At 40.2% G+C, this 18846-nt stretch overlaps 2 protein-coding genes across 2 annotated transcripts in view; one reads left to right on the forward strand and one right to left on the reverse strand.

Annotated features, from left to right (window-relative positions):
* Positions 1 to 300: 300 nt before the first annotated feature.
* LOC139332197 (serine/threonine-protein phosphatase 6 catalytic subunit) lies at positions 301 to 5922 on the reverse strand. Its single transcript, XM_070963931.1, has 7 exons — positions 5756 to 5922; positions 3551 to 3646; positions 3334 to 3399; positions 3084 to 3225; positions 2882 to 2961; positions 2185 to 2394; positions 301 to 1138 (listed from the first exon to the last, which is right to left on the reverse strand). The coding sequence occupies exons 1-7, from the start codon at positions 5828 to 5830 to the stop codon at positions 890 to 892; spliced, it is 918 nt and encodes a 305-aa protein (XP_070820032.1). The 5' UTR covers positions 5831 to 5922; the 3' UTR covers positions 301 to 889.
* Positions 5923 to 6381: 459 nt separating this feature from the next.
* The window catches only part of LOC139332198 (multiple epidermal growth factor-like domains protein 9), a 42842-nt gene continuing 30377 nt past the window's right edge, over positions 6382 to 18846 (forward strand). Inside the window, exons 1-2 of the mRNA XM_070963932.1 lie at positions 6382 to 7053; positions 14195 to 14399. Of these exons, the coding sequence (XP_070820033.1) occupies positions 6486 to 7053; positions 14195 to 14399 (773 nt within the window). The 5' untranslated portion in view covers positions 6382 to 6485. The remainder of the gene's footprint in view (positions 7054 to 14194; positions 14400 to 18846) is intronic.

Consider the following 18846-nt stretch of genomic DNA (forward strand, 5'->3'; position numbering starts at 1 on the left):
AACAATATGTACAATAACTACCCTGACAGTCAAATTGTCATCTTTGGCAGAATTTAAATGCAACTCAAATATAGAATATCTAGCGATATGATCTGATTGCAGTATATAGTTCTGCCATGAATATGCTGATGTTTGAAGATGCTATTTACTATCCAACATAATGAGTTATTGATATTGATTAAGCATGGAGTCCTTTTCACCCCAGCACTGTTATCTAACTTCTTTTAATTTTTTGATTTCTTTATTTAAAAACAGTATGGTGACACACAGAAAAATAATTACAAGAGCTGATTCCAAGTCTGGCAATTACAGATAATATTTTAAGGTACCACAGGCTTGACAATACTGAGATTTCTAACAAGTGGATAACATAACTTTTTACACATTAACTCTCAGGTTTTCATCATATAAGATCACATAATAACAGTAAGTCTATAACTCCAATGACATTTCTCAGAATAGATGCAATTTTTGTTTTAGTGCAGTGCTTTATGTTTTCACACCCAGCTGTAATACATTACTCTAACAAAACAAAATGAAACATTGTAGATAATGCTGGACCTGCAATTTGCTCAGCAGAGTGAATTTTTATTGTATAGTAAAACGGAGATTTATAAATATGAAGATTTGAATCCTTCCTCTGAAGCATTTCAACGGCACGATGATACTACTGAGCCAACTAACTTCGCCGTAATTTAGTCTGTAGAATGATAGCATTGCATGCCAGAGCAGAGTGAGAATAAGAACTGACATTTGGCACCAAGAAATACACTGTAAATACTATAAATGTACTATACAAAATTAAAATGGGTTCACAAGTGCTGATGCACTCTTCCAGTCGGTATCTGTGCACTGAACTAATTGCTGCATTCTCTTCATTTTAACGTGCTTACAGGAAATAAGGTGTTGTTGTACGAGGTGGAATCACCCTTTCAGAGTCAGGCACTGCTCTGAAGAGCTTTGGCTCTCTTGTGTTGGCGTCCTTGAAGACCATTATGGAGGCGATGTTGCCGCAGCGATAGCAGTAGTTAGGAGCCGACCACACTGTGACCAGCTTCTCATCAAACATGAACTTGTAGCCTTCATGGACAAGTTGATGCGCTCTGCAGATCAGTTTCAGGTTGTTGATGTGAACAAACTGCAGTTGTTTGGAAGACAAAGGATAAATATATGTTGAAAAACAAAAAACACAGCCAATATGAATATTTCTTTGGTGACCCCAGAAGGCAGTGAGTGATCACCACTTGATATGAGGCCATGTTTGCCACCAGATGGAAAAAGTACTCTCTGATTGTTTGGCCAAGGCTTAAGACTTCTGTTCTGAATGTAGTCTGAGAAATATTCTTACATTTACCACAAGTAAGCACAAAGAGTCTATCTTTGCTGTCATTACTATTTGGCCACACATGTGCATGCTGATGAGGTAACACATTAAATATATTGTCTTTGAGTTGTTTTCAACTGAGTATGTCAAAAAGGATTAGCAAATGATCACATTCTGTTTTATTTATGTTTCAGTGTCCCAACTTCTTTGGAATAAGGACTGTTGGCCTTTTCACAGCAGACATTGTGACTTCTGTCACAATGTCTGGGGACTCTGGGGAGTCGTCCCCAAATACCACACTGATATCAGCTGTGCCTTTTAACTATGTGTCAGAAGACAGGGAGGGTATGGTCTGGAAAACCAGCACCTTTTTGAGTTTTATTCTGAAGACAAACTAAACCAGCAGCTGTTCCTTTGTGGACTGTAAACATCTATGGATTTATCTGAGTATGTGTTTGTATTTGTTTTCACTTTACAGATAACTGGGTCTGAAGTGCCAGTGTCTGAGTGTATTTTTATGGGCTTTCTTCAAAGACTGCAAGCTGTGAGATGTAAACAATATGGTGATCTGCCATTGTTATTACATCACCATGTGACAACAAATGTATCAGTAAAACTGCCTTTACACTGATACTCTGTGATTTAATTCTCTCTGAAACAATCCTTTGTATATAACCACTATAAAATAAGATAAAGCAAAACAGGTCTGTATTTGCTCCACCTTGTGGCTTTAACAACTGCACCCGTTGCAGTTTTTGTAAATAATGTTGATGATCATGGAATTCAACCTTAAAGTACATGTGAACTCATTGCAAGTCACTCAAACTATGTTTGAGCTGAAAAAAGTAAAAGCAACCAACCTCATTTGTGACCTTTGCACCAAAGAGCCAGCCAGCTCCTCTGGGGCTGATGGCCCAAGTGTCTACGTCTTCAGGGTCTGACCACACCAGATCACAAAATGCTCCTTTGTGAGGGATCTCTTGGTTCCGCTCAATGGTTCGAATTTGATCTAGAGTTTTTATGTCTGGGGAGAGGCCTCCGTGGACACACAGGATCTGCTCGTCCATCAGCTGACAAAAACCACACAGGAATAGAAAAGTTAGGACACGATCCATATATCATGTTTATGTTGACAGTTGGGAATGTGTGACCAAGGGCTGCAGACCAGACAAACTTAATGCTACGTAACAGTAATTAAGGAATTCAGGAAAATGTGGTTTGACATGTAAAAACCAATTGACAGTACAGTGTCAACTGACAATAGTGTCTGCAAAATACAGTGAATTTACACATTTCCATGTCAATCCTAAGATCGTAAAAAGTGAACCCCAGTGAGCTCACATAGCAGCATCATATTATGCAATCCAGCTTTTAAGACAAGGTTAGGAAACAGCAATGAATCTACAACCTCACAGTTACCAAAAACTGCTGCTCATTGTAGTTCAGCTGCTCCCTACTAAGAAATGACTCCAAATGAGCCTCAATCCAGGAATTCTCATCATCAATCTTCTTACATGAAATAACAACAAATAAACACAGTTAAACTTCAGTACTTACAGCAGCAACTGTTAACATATCAAACACTTTGGTGCAATAGCGCCAGGCATTTGCATTCCCATACTTGGTCTGGCACTCATCTGTAAGACAAAAAGCTCTCTTTCACTTCAAAGAGTGTGATTATTGTTCAGGAAGTCAGATTAGCAACAATGCAGTTTGCAGATGGCCAAAAACTGATCATCTGTCATGAATTAAATCTCACCATAAAAGCCATAGACTTGGGTGATCTGTCTGCTCTCATGGTTTCCACGTAGGAGCGTGATGCGGTCAGGCCATTTGGCTTTCAGCACCAGCAGGTAAGTGAACGTCTCCAAACTGTAATACCCTCGGTCAACAAAGTCGCCCTACAGATGACAAAAAAGTTTATTACCATCCCTGTGCCTACACATGAGTTAAAAAGAATGCACTAAGATAGACGCCTCTCAAGTTCAAACTGATTTCAATATACAAACCATAAATATGTAATTGGTGTCTGGAACCTGGCCACCAGTTCGGAAGAGTTCACAGAGATCATAAAACTAAGACACAAAGAGACCAAAAATATCATGTAAACATTTCATGTGTTCAACAGACCAATATGAAAAATGTGTGCATCAGCTCTGTAATATGAAGGTAAACCACGTGTTTCTGTGGTGCACTTGCTCTTCCTGTTTAATCACTGCTTTCTACCTGTCCATGTATGTCACCACACACTGTTACAGGAGTAGAAACTGGCTGAACGTTGGACTCCTCCAGCAGCAGGTCGCACACATAGTCACATAACCTCTGTGTAGATAAAGACAGAACACACAGACATAAGTGACATGGACTCATGACAGAATTAGAAGTATTCAATGTTTATCAAACATAAAGCTTATTAAAACATGATTTAGTTCATCAAGGGACACTAAGCCCCTCCAGTGACACCTGGACTAATGAGATTCTTTTAATGTTACCTGGTCAATAACAGTGACACACTGAGATGCCAGAATAATGTTCTCAAATGAAGACCTACTATTGAAAACATTTTAAATCGAATGAATGAATTAAAGAAAAACTTCCCTGCTGGGTTTCCAGAATGTGTAAACACAGCTGTGGTTTAGCTAAAAATTTGTGAAGTTACTGGCACAGACTAACACGACCAAGCAGTGAGAGTGACAACTTATCAAATCAGTTGACTTTGAATATCATGATTCTTTTTTTATAATTCCTGAATGGAATCCGTTTTATCTATCTAAATAACTAGCACTTAGTTCATTAGCTCGATGTAGACAAACAACAGGAATTAGCATCACGCTAGAAATTATCATCATGACCTCTATCTTAACCAATGATCCGTTTTACTTCACATGTTTAACATAATTGACATGTGTGCTCATACTGACAGGCATATATTTGCTATGCTCTGAGGAAACTAACTGACAACTGCTGACTGAATTCAATCTGCTACTCTGCATCTTCAAAACTCCACACTGACCAGCTACAACAACATAAAAGGGACAAAACTTAAACTCAAAATTGCCAAAAGGTTTAAAAATGCATTCAGCACTAAGCAGAAGCAATGGATGTCAGGAGAGGGTTGTACATAAAACAGCTTCAAGGGCAGGAGCCAGGAAAGGGCAGCCCATATATACTATATACAATAAGCAGGAAGAGCAAAATATTTTATTTACTGCTTTTATATGCAGTAGAGCAATGACACTGCTGAAATAAAACTCAGAAAGTTTGACTGACATGGAATGAGCATTGTTTTTGGAAATATGAATCATGATATACAGTCTATAAAAGTGTATGATTCAACTTCATCCCATAAATAAGTGCTAAAAAAAGCAAACAAAAATGTAATATTGCATCGCAATACTTGGAAAATCACAATAAATATTGAATCGGCACCCAAGTGTCATTGTATTGAACCACCTGATAAGCATATTGTCCCAGCATGACAGTCCAACTATAAACTTAAATTAACTTTATAGAATCAAGATAAAAAGAAATCTTGGGAATGCTGATGTGCACAGTACATTTCAAGAGGCATCGTGGACATGCTGGGCTATCACAGACAGAAACACGTATTATATACAACATATATATGACAGTCACTGTAAGATATTTAGAATGTCCTATTTAACAACATTTATGTGGACTGCGGAGGTAACACTGGATACCTGGAATATTTCATCTTTATAAGACAAGCAAACATCACACTGATGGACACAGGGCTGAAATATGAAGCCAGGACCTTCTTATAGTGAAGTGACACGGGCTGTTTCTAATCAAAATCAAACTGTGACTATAAAACAAAGTACAGAAAACTGTTAAGTATTGTTGGCATCAACTGCTTGAAGGAGCACACATTCGCGTGTGTACAGTGTAGGAATCATTGAATAACCCTACAATTGTAGAGGACCAAACGCAAAGGGTTAGATTAAGTCAAACTTTGTTTAATCATCATTATTCTGACCAGTCAGTGGTTGGCACTGACTCTTGTCGACTGCCTAAAAACTGAAAAAGTCCAGACTGGCAATAAACAATCAGCTGTCACAACATCATGACAGTCAGCATCATCACGTCACTATGGATATCTGGTCAGTTTAACGTCAGCACATAATAGCACGCCAAAGCAAGTCACTGTCATTCCTGTTTCAATAGCGTTTCATGGGATAGTTGGAGTTGTATTTAGCTGTTGTAGCTAAGATGAACAATATACTTAAACAGTTTTGATTTCCTGGCCAAAAGATGAGGTTAGCAGGCTAACGTTACTGGCTAACTGAAGCTAACGTTAGCTGATCACACTAATCACACACTATCACAACATAAAACAGCAGTGAGCTAAAGATACCATTATTAGCTCATCGCATATGCTCTTCAAAAACATTTCTATCAACCCAAATTTACCTTGAGGTCATTCTCTGGGAGGTATTTACACTGTTTTGCAATCTCTGCATATTTATCCAAGTCTAGAGGCGCCATTATACCAAGCTAGTCGTCATGCGCAACTTCCTGCAACACTTCAGCTTCCACTTCCACACCTGTTCTTCGCCCTCGACTGCCACCTATCGTCTGTATTCATGAATAGAACTAAGTAGCATTTTATTATTTTAACTTATGACATATTGAAAAGCAAACTGCACCATCAGATTGAAAAACTACACAATTGGGCATCTTCATAACATATAGCGGAGCATACCTTAAGCATAGAATTCTAACAGCATCACACTGTCAAATTCTGCTTTACAGGTACCCTTCCTTTATAAAATAGGCTTCCCTATATTGTTCAGTTTATGAACGAATTAGGTTGTGTTTTAATTTTCAGCTGGTCCGTTTGATCATTTGCAATATTCTGTAGAAAAATGAAAACGGTCGTGTCTCGATAGGGCGTCACAACGTCTATCCAAGCAGCAAATGAAGGAACGCCCAACCCCGCTCTTGCCATTGGCTCGTAAGTACGTCAATCTCGGGTGGTTCATGGTAGGTTGCAGAGGAGGTGAAGTGTTGACTGTGGTTCATAAGGCAACAAACAGCAGCGTACGCCGCCGGGGGACATCAATGGTGGAGTACGCGTCCATTCAGGGAAAGGTCTGAGAGAGACCATTGCTGGGGCTTACATGGAGAGCTGAAACTGAATATGAGGTTAACGTCCTTAATGATGTACATATCTCCGGTTCTGCTAGTTATTTTGTATGTATATATTGGATTTTCTGAAGCTGCACCTCGCATCAGCCCCTACGATGCGTCGCCTATCTCCAGGAAGCCCGGCTCAGCCTCCGACACCTGGGAGACCTTCCACACCGACATGCCTCGTACTTTACCCGAGAGCAGGTTCGCTCTCGGGCCTCTAACCGGACTAACGCCGTCGCCTGGCATTGTTTCTGCCGACCCGACCACTACTAGCCCTATCTCTAAAACTGCAACCACCTTCCAGCCTCCAACAACAGACCCGACCACCGCCACCACTAGTGGTACTACTACCGCCCCTGATACTGGAATAATTTCAGACACAAAAGAGCAAATATCAGCGCCGACTTCCAGATTAACCGGCACACGCAAAAGATCTGCTGATGCACAAACATCACTTTTTGCTCCAGAGAAAATGCTGCAGACCATGGTGTCTATGGTTTCCCAGCGCTCAGCAAACGATGCCTGGGCTGCAGATTATATTGGCACAACTATTACCTCAGCTGAGAATAATCAAGGTGAGTACCTTCGAATGAAAGAGCTCCCAGAAACAATGCAAAAAAAAAAAAAAAAAAAAAAAGCAAGAAAGAAGAAAAAACACAAATCCGATTTTTTTTTCGTTTTGTAAATGCTTTACAATCGCAAAAAAGACAAGTAAGTGAGAAATTATGGGCTACGTGCTTTTTTGTTTTTCAGTACATTCATGTTGAGAAAAGCACTCGGAGGAGGACACTCATGTCTAATGTAGGCTGCTATAGGGAGCAGGGTGGTCGCACTGTGGTTTTGACGCAGAGAGCGACCGAATAAACCAGATTGCAACAATGGGCAGACCCCTCAGATTGCATGGTATAACCCTTCAAACGATCGGAAAACCACCAGAATGTATTATCATAAAAACACTGTTCATGCACAATCTATCCAGTGTGGATTTTGCTGTGTAGTCTATATTTTATTCCAGAGGCCTTTTATTATAGAATCAGCGTGCCACATATTACAGTGGGCTAGAAAAGGGGGGCTATGGGGGTTGGAGGGGTGTAAGGTTGATCCTGTTGTTGTTCACTCAATTTATCCAATCCATCAGTGTAGCATCCATACAGACTTGTGATCTCTTTGTGTTAGGCCAGACATGTCTGATATTGACAGGAAATTAGAAGAAGCTGCTCAGATAGCTGCTTCATCCCCTCTATTGCTGGTTACATGGCTTATACAGAACAGGGCCGTCCAACCAAAATGGCCAGGCAGCCCAAGTCATGAATGAGCAATGACAGAGGAGCCCCTCCTTTCACACCTCACATATCCCAGTCTCCATGTGGATGTGTTGTTCTCCAGCCAACACAGCAGCACAGATGAGGGATCCTGCCTGAAATGGTTCTTTAATGGCTGGGCAAGTGTGCTGATGCCAGAGGTGTTGGTTTACACAAATACTGTAGGAGGATGTTCTCCCTCGCTATTCATAGATGAAGCTTATTAGCTCCTCCCAAAGTATGCATAATAGAAGCCGAATTGACAATCCAGTTTGAGAATACAAAGAATGCAAAATAAAAATGGCTTAATATGTTATTTGCAAAATCTTTATTTTCCCTTATTGTCTGTCACAACTTCATTATTTTTCTTCCCAGAAAATGTCATGTTCTAGTTGTGACTTCATGTTACCCCCAAGCCAGAACATAAAATCTAGACTCTGTGTTATCATTTTTCATATTCTCAATGATATTGGCCCCTCAGATCATTAGTCCAGTCCAGACATGCTTTTTAGATTGGCCCTTTGTTCTCCAGACTCTGTACTACCTTACTTAAGCAGCATTAATATCTCAGTGATTGCAAGAAAATCTATGCAATAACGCCAAACCTTCAATGTTTCTAGCCGTTCATTGTGAAGATTTGCTGCTTTTGTTTGTCTTACATGTATACAAACTAAATATGTTTGGGTGTTGTACTGTCTGTTTGTTAAAACCAGGAATATGAAGCCATTTAGTTTTAGGTATTTTCAACCCTGTCTCCTAGAAATTCTGTTTATATACAACTAACTTGCATCCATAATTACATTTGTTGGCAAACGTAATTGCTGCCGAGTCGACACTTCTTTGAGTGAATGAAACACGGCATTTTATGTATTGCACTGGGGTCTCACGGATGTGGTCGAGGTGATGGCACAGAGGTCAGTCACATCGGAACACAGGGTTTGAGTCCAGACTGTGGTCAGGTTTAGGTAACAAAAGCACTTTGGTTCAGGTTAGGGAAAGATCACAGTTGCTGCTGACTTTTTCTGCATTAAAATAGACCATGATCTTTCCCGAACATTAACCAAGTGCTGTCAGTGCCCCGACATTACCATAAAAAAGCTGAATAATACTGCAGTCACTACAAGTAGATAGATTGCATGATGGCCTATTTTGCCAGAAAACATTTGAAATGCGTTGTCAGTAAACGTGCATTCAGTATCAACATTTTTGCAACTTGCCAAATACATAAATTAACAACATATTCCTCATTGTGTAACTACAAAACATGATTTGGTTGGCATTATGTTTCCTTCAAAATGTATTTGCTATTGCTAATAAGTTCCATATAAACAGGATTTCTAAGAGATGGGGCTCACGTTTTCTGACATTTTATAGACCAAACAAGAAAATAGGTACAGAAATCAAAAGGGCAAGGACAGAGTCATCAATAATGAAACTGCTAGTTGCAGCCCAATGATCAATCAACATACTTAAAGATAGGTTTGTGTACGTTAGTTTGTGTATTTTCAGTAAAGCAGATGAATTGGCATTTAGGCAGTTCCCTTAGGAAATGTGTAAATCAGTCAGTGTTATTTATTGCTGTTCATTTGGACCCAAAAGTCAAAATGAAACCTCTGTCTTTGGTGAGATTGTGCATGAAACTGTCACCTATCCATATTGAAAGTATGTTCAGGAACCTCAACACTTGTCATTGTTCTAGTGTAAAGGTCACTCACACGATATTATCACTCCAACAAAGATATCACCTGAGTGAACACCTCGCCCAGCTACCAGTATACTGCACATTCTCTGTCAGGGCAGGTACCTTGCAGGCAGATATCATGTGTTTTCATATAGTTCAGGCATTCCTGACTTCTTTCTTTAGTTGAAACATCTCTTCTTATTTTCAGTCAACCATGTTATGTTTGATGTGTGAACCAAAATTGAAAGTACAGCAGTTGTTTCTGTGCGGTAGTTTTGTGTTTAGCTGTGCAGACAGGCAAGTGGAGAATTAGCCAAGAGAGGAGTTTTGAGACATGACTTGTTCTGAACGGCCTGCTGCTGCCCATGCCTGAATACTAGCCATATTGTCGACCCACTTTACTGCAGTCAGATAGATAGAAGAGAGGTGAACTCTGCCTGTTTCCCCACTTCTCTCTCCACTACACACAGGCCCAATCTAATCTACATCAAACCTGTTGTGTGGCTTCACAGATCAACCCTGTCCCACCGAGAGAAAGCCTGGTTTTTAAACTGACCTGCAGTGTGTGTGTGTGTGTGTGTGTGTGTGTGTGTGTGTGTGTGTGTGTGTGTGTGTGTGTGTGTGTGTGTGTGTGTGTGTGTGTGTGTGTGTGTGTGTGTGTGTGTGTGTGTGTGTGTGTGTGTGCGTGTGCGTGTGCGTGATATACATTCACTGGATCTCAAGCGTGATTGGGGCCAACAGTTCTTCAGTAGGCGTCACAGTAACAAAGGGTCTGACAGTGTACTCCACTGGCTTGCATAACCATAGGCCTTTCTTAGTTACATAAAAGTCCAAGCAACAGAGAAAGAGGAGCATAATCTGAGTGGGATGCCAGGACAGGAATACATTACTTACTTCATCTATCTGAGGCATTACGTGCAATCTGTGCACATACCAAATATTTTGCCTTCGTATCTCTTATCTGTCTGTTTTCTATGTGTGACTGCCGAGCACCAACTGGAGACATATAGTCAGGCGTTGAGTCATCACTTGCCACACCTAGCCTAACCTGAGATCAGATGAATAATAGATTGCCACTGCCTACAGGGTCATGCACATGTCTGTTATTATATCCTCTGGTCTCTCAAGGTCACAAGCAAAATCATTCACTGGCAACGCAGCAGGACTCAATTTACCAAGTTTGCCAGGTATCTTTGTTGTTGACTGACAGAAATTTTCATGGGGTGAATTAAAATAACATCAAGTAGTATAAATGGATCTGATGCCAATGTGGTCTTTTAAAAAGCATTTACCATGCTTAATGAAAACCACATTCAGTTTGCTTATGTATAGTAGAGGGTAGAGAAGCAGGCTCATGACTGAAAAGGCTGTCTGTCTGAATTACTTTATTAATGAGAGAAATATGGATGGGGAAAGTGAATTAACAACTCTCCATACTCTTTTAGCACATTTAAGCTCCCAGGGGCTGATGACACAAGAAGAAGACTGTGCATTGTCTCAGCAGCTTGAAGTAAATATTGGAAGGCTAGTTGCACCAGTGTTACTGTTTGTAGGAATGGTCACACTAGCCCATCATCTAAATGAAATTTCCATTGACTCAGGCCCAAAAAAGGATGTAATCCACAGTTCCAGTGTGGGCAATGAATAAGTGGTGAGCATAGCGATTGTAAGCAGTGCTCATGTGCTCATGGGACCAGTTCTACAGTTTGTAGATGATTCCAAAAAAGTTGGGACACTGTGTAAAATGTAAATAAAAACAGAATGCATTGATTTATTGAGCAATATTCAATTGAATACAATACAAAGACAAAATATTTCTTGTTTAAAGTAACTTCATTGTTTTTGGTAAATATCCACTCACTCTGTATTGGATGCCTGCCACATGTTGGGACAGGAGTATGTTTACCACTGTGTTTCTTTTAATACTCAGTCAGCATTTGAGAACTGAGGACACTGTTGACGTTTTGGAAGTGAAAGTTTTTCCCATTCTTACTTGGTATATGGCTGTCGTTGCTCAATCGTCCATGGTCTCCTTTGTCGCATTTTGCTCCTTATAGTGCGCCACACATGTTCAATGGGAGACTGATCTGGGCTGCAGGCCAGTCTAGTACCTGCACTCTTTTACAAAGAAGCTGTGCTGTTGTAACACATGCAGAATGCAGCTTGGCATCGTCTTGCTCGAATAAGCAGCGATGTCCCTGAAAAAGACGTCATCTCAATAGCAGCTTATACTGGTCCAAAACCTGTATGTACCTTTCAGCATTAATGGTGCCTTCACAGATGTGCAAGTTGCCGTGGACACCAATGATACCCCTATAGCGTCACAGAGCTGACTTTTGAACTTAGCACTGGTTACAGTCTGGATGGTCCCATTCCTCTTTAGCCCAGAGGACACAAAGTCCATGATTTCCAAAAACACTGAAATGTCAGAACACAGCACACTTTTCCACTTTGTGTCAGTCTATCTCAGATGAGCTCAGCCCCAGAGCAGTCTGCAGCGTGTGCATGTTGTTGATACATGCTTTTCGCTTTGCATTTGTAGATGGAGCAATCAACTGTGTTTATCAGTAATGGTCTTCCAAAGTGTTCCAGAGTCCCTGTACTAATATCCTTTATACAGTCATATTGGTTTTTAATGCAGTGCCACCTGAGGGATTAGGGTCACATGCATTCAATGTAGTTTTTCGTCCTTGCCATTTGCAAGGATGAGATTGAGACTGTGCATATCCAAAACCCTGTTGATATCCAAGTCCTTCATAATGTTAAAAGTAGATGTGTTTCTCCTTCAGACCAGAAATGTGTTTTGTTTTTGTTTTTTTAATTTTGTGCATGCATGTCTACTCCAGCCTTGCAACCTGTTGGCTAAACAACAGGTTACACGCAGAGCTGACTGTAAACATGCAAGAGGCCATGTGTCAAACTGCAGTGCTGTGTCCAAAGAATGCTCCTAAAACCCAAATTATATTGGCATATCCCACAGGTCTTAATCAGAAAATGCTTCATTTGGAATATTCCAATAATTTGGAATATTCAAATTGACTATGCTGTCTACATGATCTGTCTCAAATTTGAAATATTGTCCTATTTGTAACAATAGTGGAATATTAATGTGCTTGTGAATGTAGTTACTGTTTCTACTGTGCAAATCCAAGCAGCAAAGTTAAACTCTAACCTGAGCAAGTCTGCTTAGCTGACAACAAAATTTCATCAAAACAGGAAATGCTGTCTTGAATGTGTCAGATGTTCTTTTATGCATACAGGCTTCAATTTAAGTGAAATAATTCTGAAACATTGGTGCTAATGTTACCACACATTCGAACTGAATGAATGTCAAGTAGGATGTTAGTGGAAAAGAGCACTGAACTGTGTTAATGCCACCTATTAGATGGTTTTGATTAAGGAAAATGTAGCTCTTTTTCATTTTGTATGTAACACAATGTAACCATGTGCAGAATAAAAACAAATTTTTACATGTCTGTTTTGATATCCATGAAATGAGTCTGACCAGTAGTGGCACTGAGGCTGGTCACCCTATTGTTTAATGTGGTCAAGGGCTTCCTACTAGGAAAGGTCCTTTGATGGACATCCAGATTGACCAAACACTAATGATTTCTCTTATTTCTGAAACCATGCTACCAGAATAGTCGATTCACATAGCCAGACCTATCTCCACACTTTGTTTTAGCACTGTGTCAGCATTCAAAGAAAGGTCTGGCTCAACCTATTATCATTCTAGTATACAGTAGGTGAAAGAACACTGGCCTGGATGCAGCGACGGCGCCCTTGCAAAATAATATCAAGAAGTTGTTATGGTTGAACGTTTTCACGTGCGTAGGTGAACCCTGGCATTAAAATGGCTAAATCCCTGCAAAAGAACCAAGCTGGCCTGCCTTGTCGCATGATCCAGTTTTTGGGGATTTTTTTTTCATAGTAGTAGTTACTTTGAACTGTAACACTCACATAGTTGAAGTGTCTGAGATTGTCAGATAACTGAAATTGTCAGTCAGTGCCATGCTTACTGTATACTAACAGCATACGTCCTGAGTCATACTACCAGAATGAATATACATGAAATAAGTCTCAATGGTTTGTAGATTGTTCAATGAAAAAAAGAAAACATATGGACTGTACAGACTGTAGTGAGTGTTTTCATCCATCAGGAAATAACAGGCCTGCTCATGTCAAAGACAGTGTTTTTATTTATTTTATGGCGGGCTGGAAAATATCAATGCATAAGCATTACTGAAAGGTGTATAGACACCTAAAGCTGCAACTGACTATTACATTCACTATCAATTCATTTTTCAAATGTTTTTATAGACTATTCTATAAAAAGTTAACTCGCAATTTCCCGTTCCAGGTGACATCATCAGATCAGACATCATAACCCAAATGTGTTTGATTTACAGTGATATTAAACAGAGAAAAGCAGCAAATCAGGAAAGCTGACAGTATAGAATGTTAGGCATTTTTTATTTTTTGTTTTAATAAATTACAAATGATTAAGTAATTATCGCAATTGCTGTCAATCAAATTTCTGTCTGTGAATTAATGGACTAATTGTTTCAGTCCTGTTTTTCTTCTTGCTCAATTTGTAATAATTTTTATGCAATATAAATCCTATAAATGAAAATAAAATGTAATCATTCAGACTTAAGCCAATGCTAGTACACCTCCGAATTTCCCATTTCTTGTCTGTCCTTTTCACTGTAATGTCTCCATTCATCTACCCAGAGGGCCCTTGTAACTGCAGCAGTGGTGGTGAGGGGATTTTGGATCCGGACGAGTGTGATCAGAGCACCGGTCAGTGTTTGTGTCTGTTGGGCTACGTTGGCCTGCAGTGTGAGGACTGCGATGAGAGATACTTCACCAACGGCACTAGTGGCTGCCTCCCCTGCGCCTGCGACTCCTTCGGTGCAGTGAACCACCTCTGTGACAGGTCAGGCTGCTTTCCCTGCTTTCTGTAGGGTTGAAATAACACACCCTTATGTTGGAAGTGTATTTTTGTTGTGTCAACATGCTGTAAATGAAGAGACCCGGTTAATTTCTGTGCTGTATTTGGCTGGAAAGTGTTTGTCTCAGCACTAATGAATTGGTCTGAATTTGTATTCAGACAACATGTTCACTAGCTAACTATAGTATATGAGAGGTTAAAGATGCAATAATCCAATTTTTTTATATTGATATTGATTAAAGTGATTATGTGTTAAATGAAATGAGTTTCTTGTAGTTACAGTATAAACCCACAGAGAATTATCACTCAATTTGCGAGTTTCCATCAGCTCTGTAGTGTCTCATAAGCGCAGTGTTTTAGAAGAAGAAGAAACGTACTTCACACAGTTTTAGTTGCACACTACACGCCATGCTTTCCGTGAAATTCTTTTCCTCCACATTTATCCCATCCTCGGTCTGTCGATCCTCCGCGGCAGACCAGGAGCGGTGAGCTGCCAGCCGCCAGCGGACACCAACGCCAGCGCCCGGGGACCAGTATTTCTTCGTCGCCATTGGTCAGGTGGTGATCTTCTTGCATGTTTTTAGTGGGGGTTATTAAGGAGGAAACCCTGGGTGAACACAGGGAGAACATGCAAACTCCACACAAAAAGGCCCCTTTTTCCTCAAGCAGCAGGCACCGAAGGCATGGTGGAGGACACGCCTTCGGTTTTAGTTTTACAGCCTGCAACATGACTGTTTGGTTCCATCTCACAGCTCTCCTCATCCTTGTTTTCAGCAGTAGGCAGCTGTTTTCAGTGAAAAACTGATGGACTCACTGTTCTCTTGCATGCCCAGCACCACACAGACAGACTCAGCTACATTCAGTGCAGGGACAGGTGCCCCAAATCCGTTTGTTTTGTTTCTGTTTTTTCTCTTGACTACGTGAACAGCACAAATCACACAGAATGTAATCTTTACGATTCTGATTTGGCCCACTTTTCATATGTGGTTCTAAATCAGATAAGTGTCTGATTTTTTTTTTCAATGTGGCCTCTGAACAGTTGTGTCAGAATTCATGCGACTTTTACGTCACTCGCTCACCTGAATTGAGCTGAAGTCTGTTTCTGTGAAGCCATTTACATCACAATCCCACAACTCCTGGCTCAGACTCTGAATTTGGCTCTCTTTCCCCTTGTCTTCGTCCGCATTATCTTCTCACAATTTCACTGACTTCCACTCCACATCTACTTGTAAATAAAGCCATGTACTGTATGCTGACCTCCTTGCCTGCTGGATATGTAAATAGGTAACTGTTTGATAACACTTTTGCCAAAACAATATAATAAGATGATAATATGTCAGATGTTGCGTTTACAGCTTTTCCACTTCAGTTTCATTTCCTAAATCATAAACAAGCTATAAAGCTTGATTTTCAGTCTGTGGTCTAACCTACCAAATGAGGCTGAAAACACAGCCACATCAGTGAGGGAACTGTAATATCTCTTACACTAGCATTAGCTGTGGCTAGTAGTTGTATATGGGTTCCATAAGCTATTCAATCGTGATTAGATGGATGACAAAACTAGCAGCCAAGCATAGATTAAGAAATGGAAATTGTTATGTTTCACAATTAGTTATACTGTTCACTGAGCCTTCACGAGTAAATGAGAACTAGAAGCTTGACCACAGAGTGAGTGCTGTTTATGACTGACAGCCTACCACAGCATTCTGCAGAGTGTGGGAAAAATAGGTGACTAATTGTGCCACTGTGATCTAAACTTGGAAACAAATCCTGTTTATCAGACTGTTGAGATTTATTTTGAGCATTAATGGATGTTTTCAGGTCTCCCTTATACAGTCTGGCTGTATGCATTATCTGCAATGGATTTTCAGTAGAAAGACAGACATGGCCTCTGGAAGATGTGACGTACCTGCCAAGTGGCATCAGCTTTTTAAAGGAGTGCTATCTTTAGCAGCAAAAAGGTGCTGCAAGCCTAAACAGGATGTCTTTTGTGAATTAGTGTTTGTTATCTCATGACTGGAATAAGACATTATTGTGCTCATGCTCATCATAATGTCATAGCCCTGCGGAATCATTATTCTGCCCTCTGAATCAGGCCATCATCCTGCCAACCACCTTGAAGGCAGCAGAATATTCAGACCCTTAGGAGCCTTAGTCCTCAAAATCAAAGCCAGAAAACACATGGTGGACCTTACAGCTTCTCCACAAGTCACAAGAACTGTGATTTGGAAGAGGCTGAGGGTGTGGGTTAGGAACGTGATAAAAATAGCGACTGTACTTTCTGCCTCGATCCATGAAAAGGAATGCTGCTGCTTTTCAAAAGCTTGAGTCATTGTCCACAGTGCGTGGAAGATTTGTGTTGTCATGCTCTAAAAAATACGTCACAGGCTTACATAAGCTAAATCCTAATAGGTGTAGGCCTTCGCTGGAAAAGCAGTCTGTATTTTTCATATTTATAAAGTTTAAAATACATGTAGAGCTCAATGGCATGTAGGTGAAGGTGCCGGCCCCAGGGTTATTTGAGGGCTTTCACACAGAAACACACCTATTACAATCCTTCTCAGACAGTCTGAGCCAAGCATCAAGCATGCCACTCCTTACCCTGCTAGCCTACCCTAGCCCCCCTCAGAAGCTTATCACTGTGAGTTACACAGATTAGCCAGCTTTCCTACCCCCCACCCTGCTGCTTTAGGTACTCTTCCATCAAGTATAGAGCAATCTAGATGAGATAGAGTTGGTTTTTAGCTGTGTTCACTGCTATGGGAACACACCAATAGAAATTAGAACAGAACAAATGATATCTTGATGAACAAATTAGTTCATATGTTCAGAAACTACACAATGAGCCAACAAGTTGCACATACATCTTGGTACCTTGTGAGATTTAACACAGTGGGTTTTACTGTCTTCATCCTGCCAGAAAGATGCACACTAGGTAGATAATTTATCCAATGTTTGGTTGGCCTTTATAAATGTCATGAAATAATGTTACACAATGTTACAGTCATTATATCATATTTCATCTTGTTTGAACCTCCAGGTAATTTCAATTTTTATTATTAACAGTCCATAATCCATTTAAGATACTGAAAACTAGGGATGTCCCGATCACAGTTTTTTGCCCCCGAGTCCGAGTCATTTGATTTTGAGTATCTGCCGATACGGAGTCCCGATCCGATACTCTATAAAACATTATGAAACGAACTAAGAGCAAAGAATAACATCCAGGATGTCCCTTATTTTTATTCTATTTTATTTTTTTATTTTTTTTTACCAGTGGCTCTTACATTAACATGTAACACTTATGCACAATTGTGCATGCATGCAGTGCAGTGTATAGTAAACTTCTATGAGGTAGCTTGAATTACAGTCTCAAGTCAGAACAGAACACAGAAATAAAATAAAAATGTCTTCACATTAGGAATAGTGCAACATTAAGTAAGGGATAATGTCCGACGAGGTGTCCATGATCAGTATGAATGGACGACGCAGAGGCGTGAACCGTCCGACGCAAAGCGTCAGACGCGAATGAATGGACTTCGCTTTCATTTGTGATAATGGACACCTCGAAGGGCATTATCCCGCTTATACGATGGTCACTTACGAAAGAAATAAATATTAAATCAATTATTAATACGTTAATGTTGTTTTTTTTGTTTTGTTTTTGTTTTCGTTAAAATCGCAAGAGCTGATTGCTTAACGTCATGTTACATACTAGCAGCATATCACGCACCTCAGCCTCTAAACAAAATACTGCGTGCTGCCGTGTTCCGCGCATGCGCTGTTCAGTAGCGTCTGTCACAGACGCAGACCCAGCCTGTAAACGTTGGTAGTTAATAAATACTATTTTATTCTCATTTATTTTTAATCACTAGCCCATATATTGTAAATGTGATTAAACAATTAATATACATATGTATATATATTATTTATCCGATACCTGATCGGGACATAACGTCCGCGAGCGCGTCTGCAGTTACGTGATCGGCCCCGATTTCCGATCACGTGATCGGATCGGGACAACCCTACGGAGAATTATTAAAACAATGAAGTATGTGGACACCAGAACAAGTATGCGGACATTACTGCTGTGCGCGCGCGCGCGTGCGTGTGTGTGTGTGGAGAGAGAAAGAGAAAAGGCTTCACTCAAAGTGAGGCAAAGAAGACCTTAACTGCTGCATGACACAAAAACTGTCATTTTTATCACTCAGGAACCAGCCATGGGAACTCAGATTTGCAAACATGGCACTGGTCTTTTAACTGATAAAATGCAACTTATTGTAACTTAACTTTACAACTTAACTTTTCGTGCAGTGTCAGAAACTAACACACACAATTCATATAATGTGTTACACAGAAGCAAGCAGAAAGCAGAATGATGTATTTCAAACTGCAACACAGGACTTAGTGATTCATTAACTTCACAACAATA

This window comes from Chaetodon trifascialis, chromosome 6 (genome assembly GCF_039877785.1).
Source record: "Chaetodon trifascialis isolate fChaTrf1 chromosome 6, fChaTrf1.hap1, whole genome shotgun sequence".
Lineage (NCBI taxonomy): Eukaryota > Metazoa > Chordata > Actinopteri > Chaetodontiformes > Chaetodontidae > Chaetodon > Chaetodon trifascialis.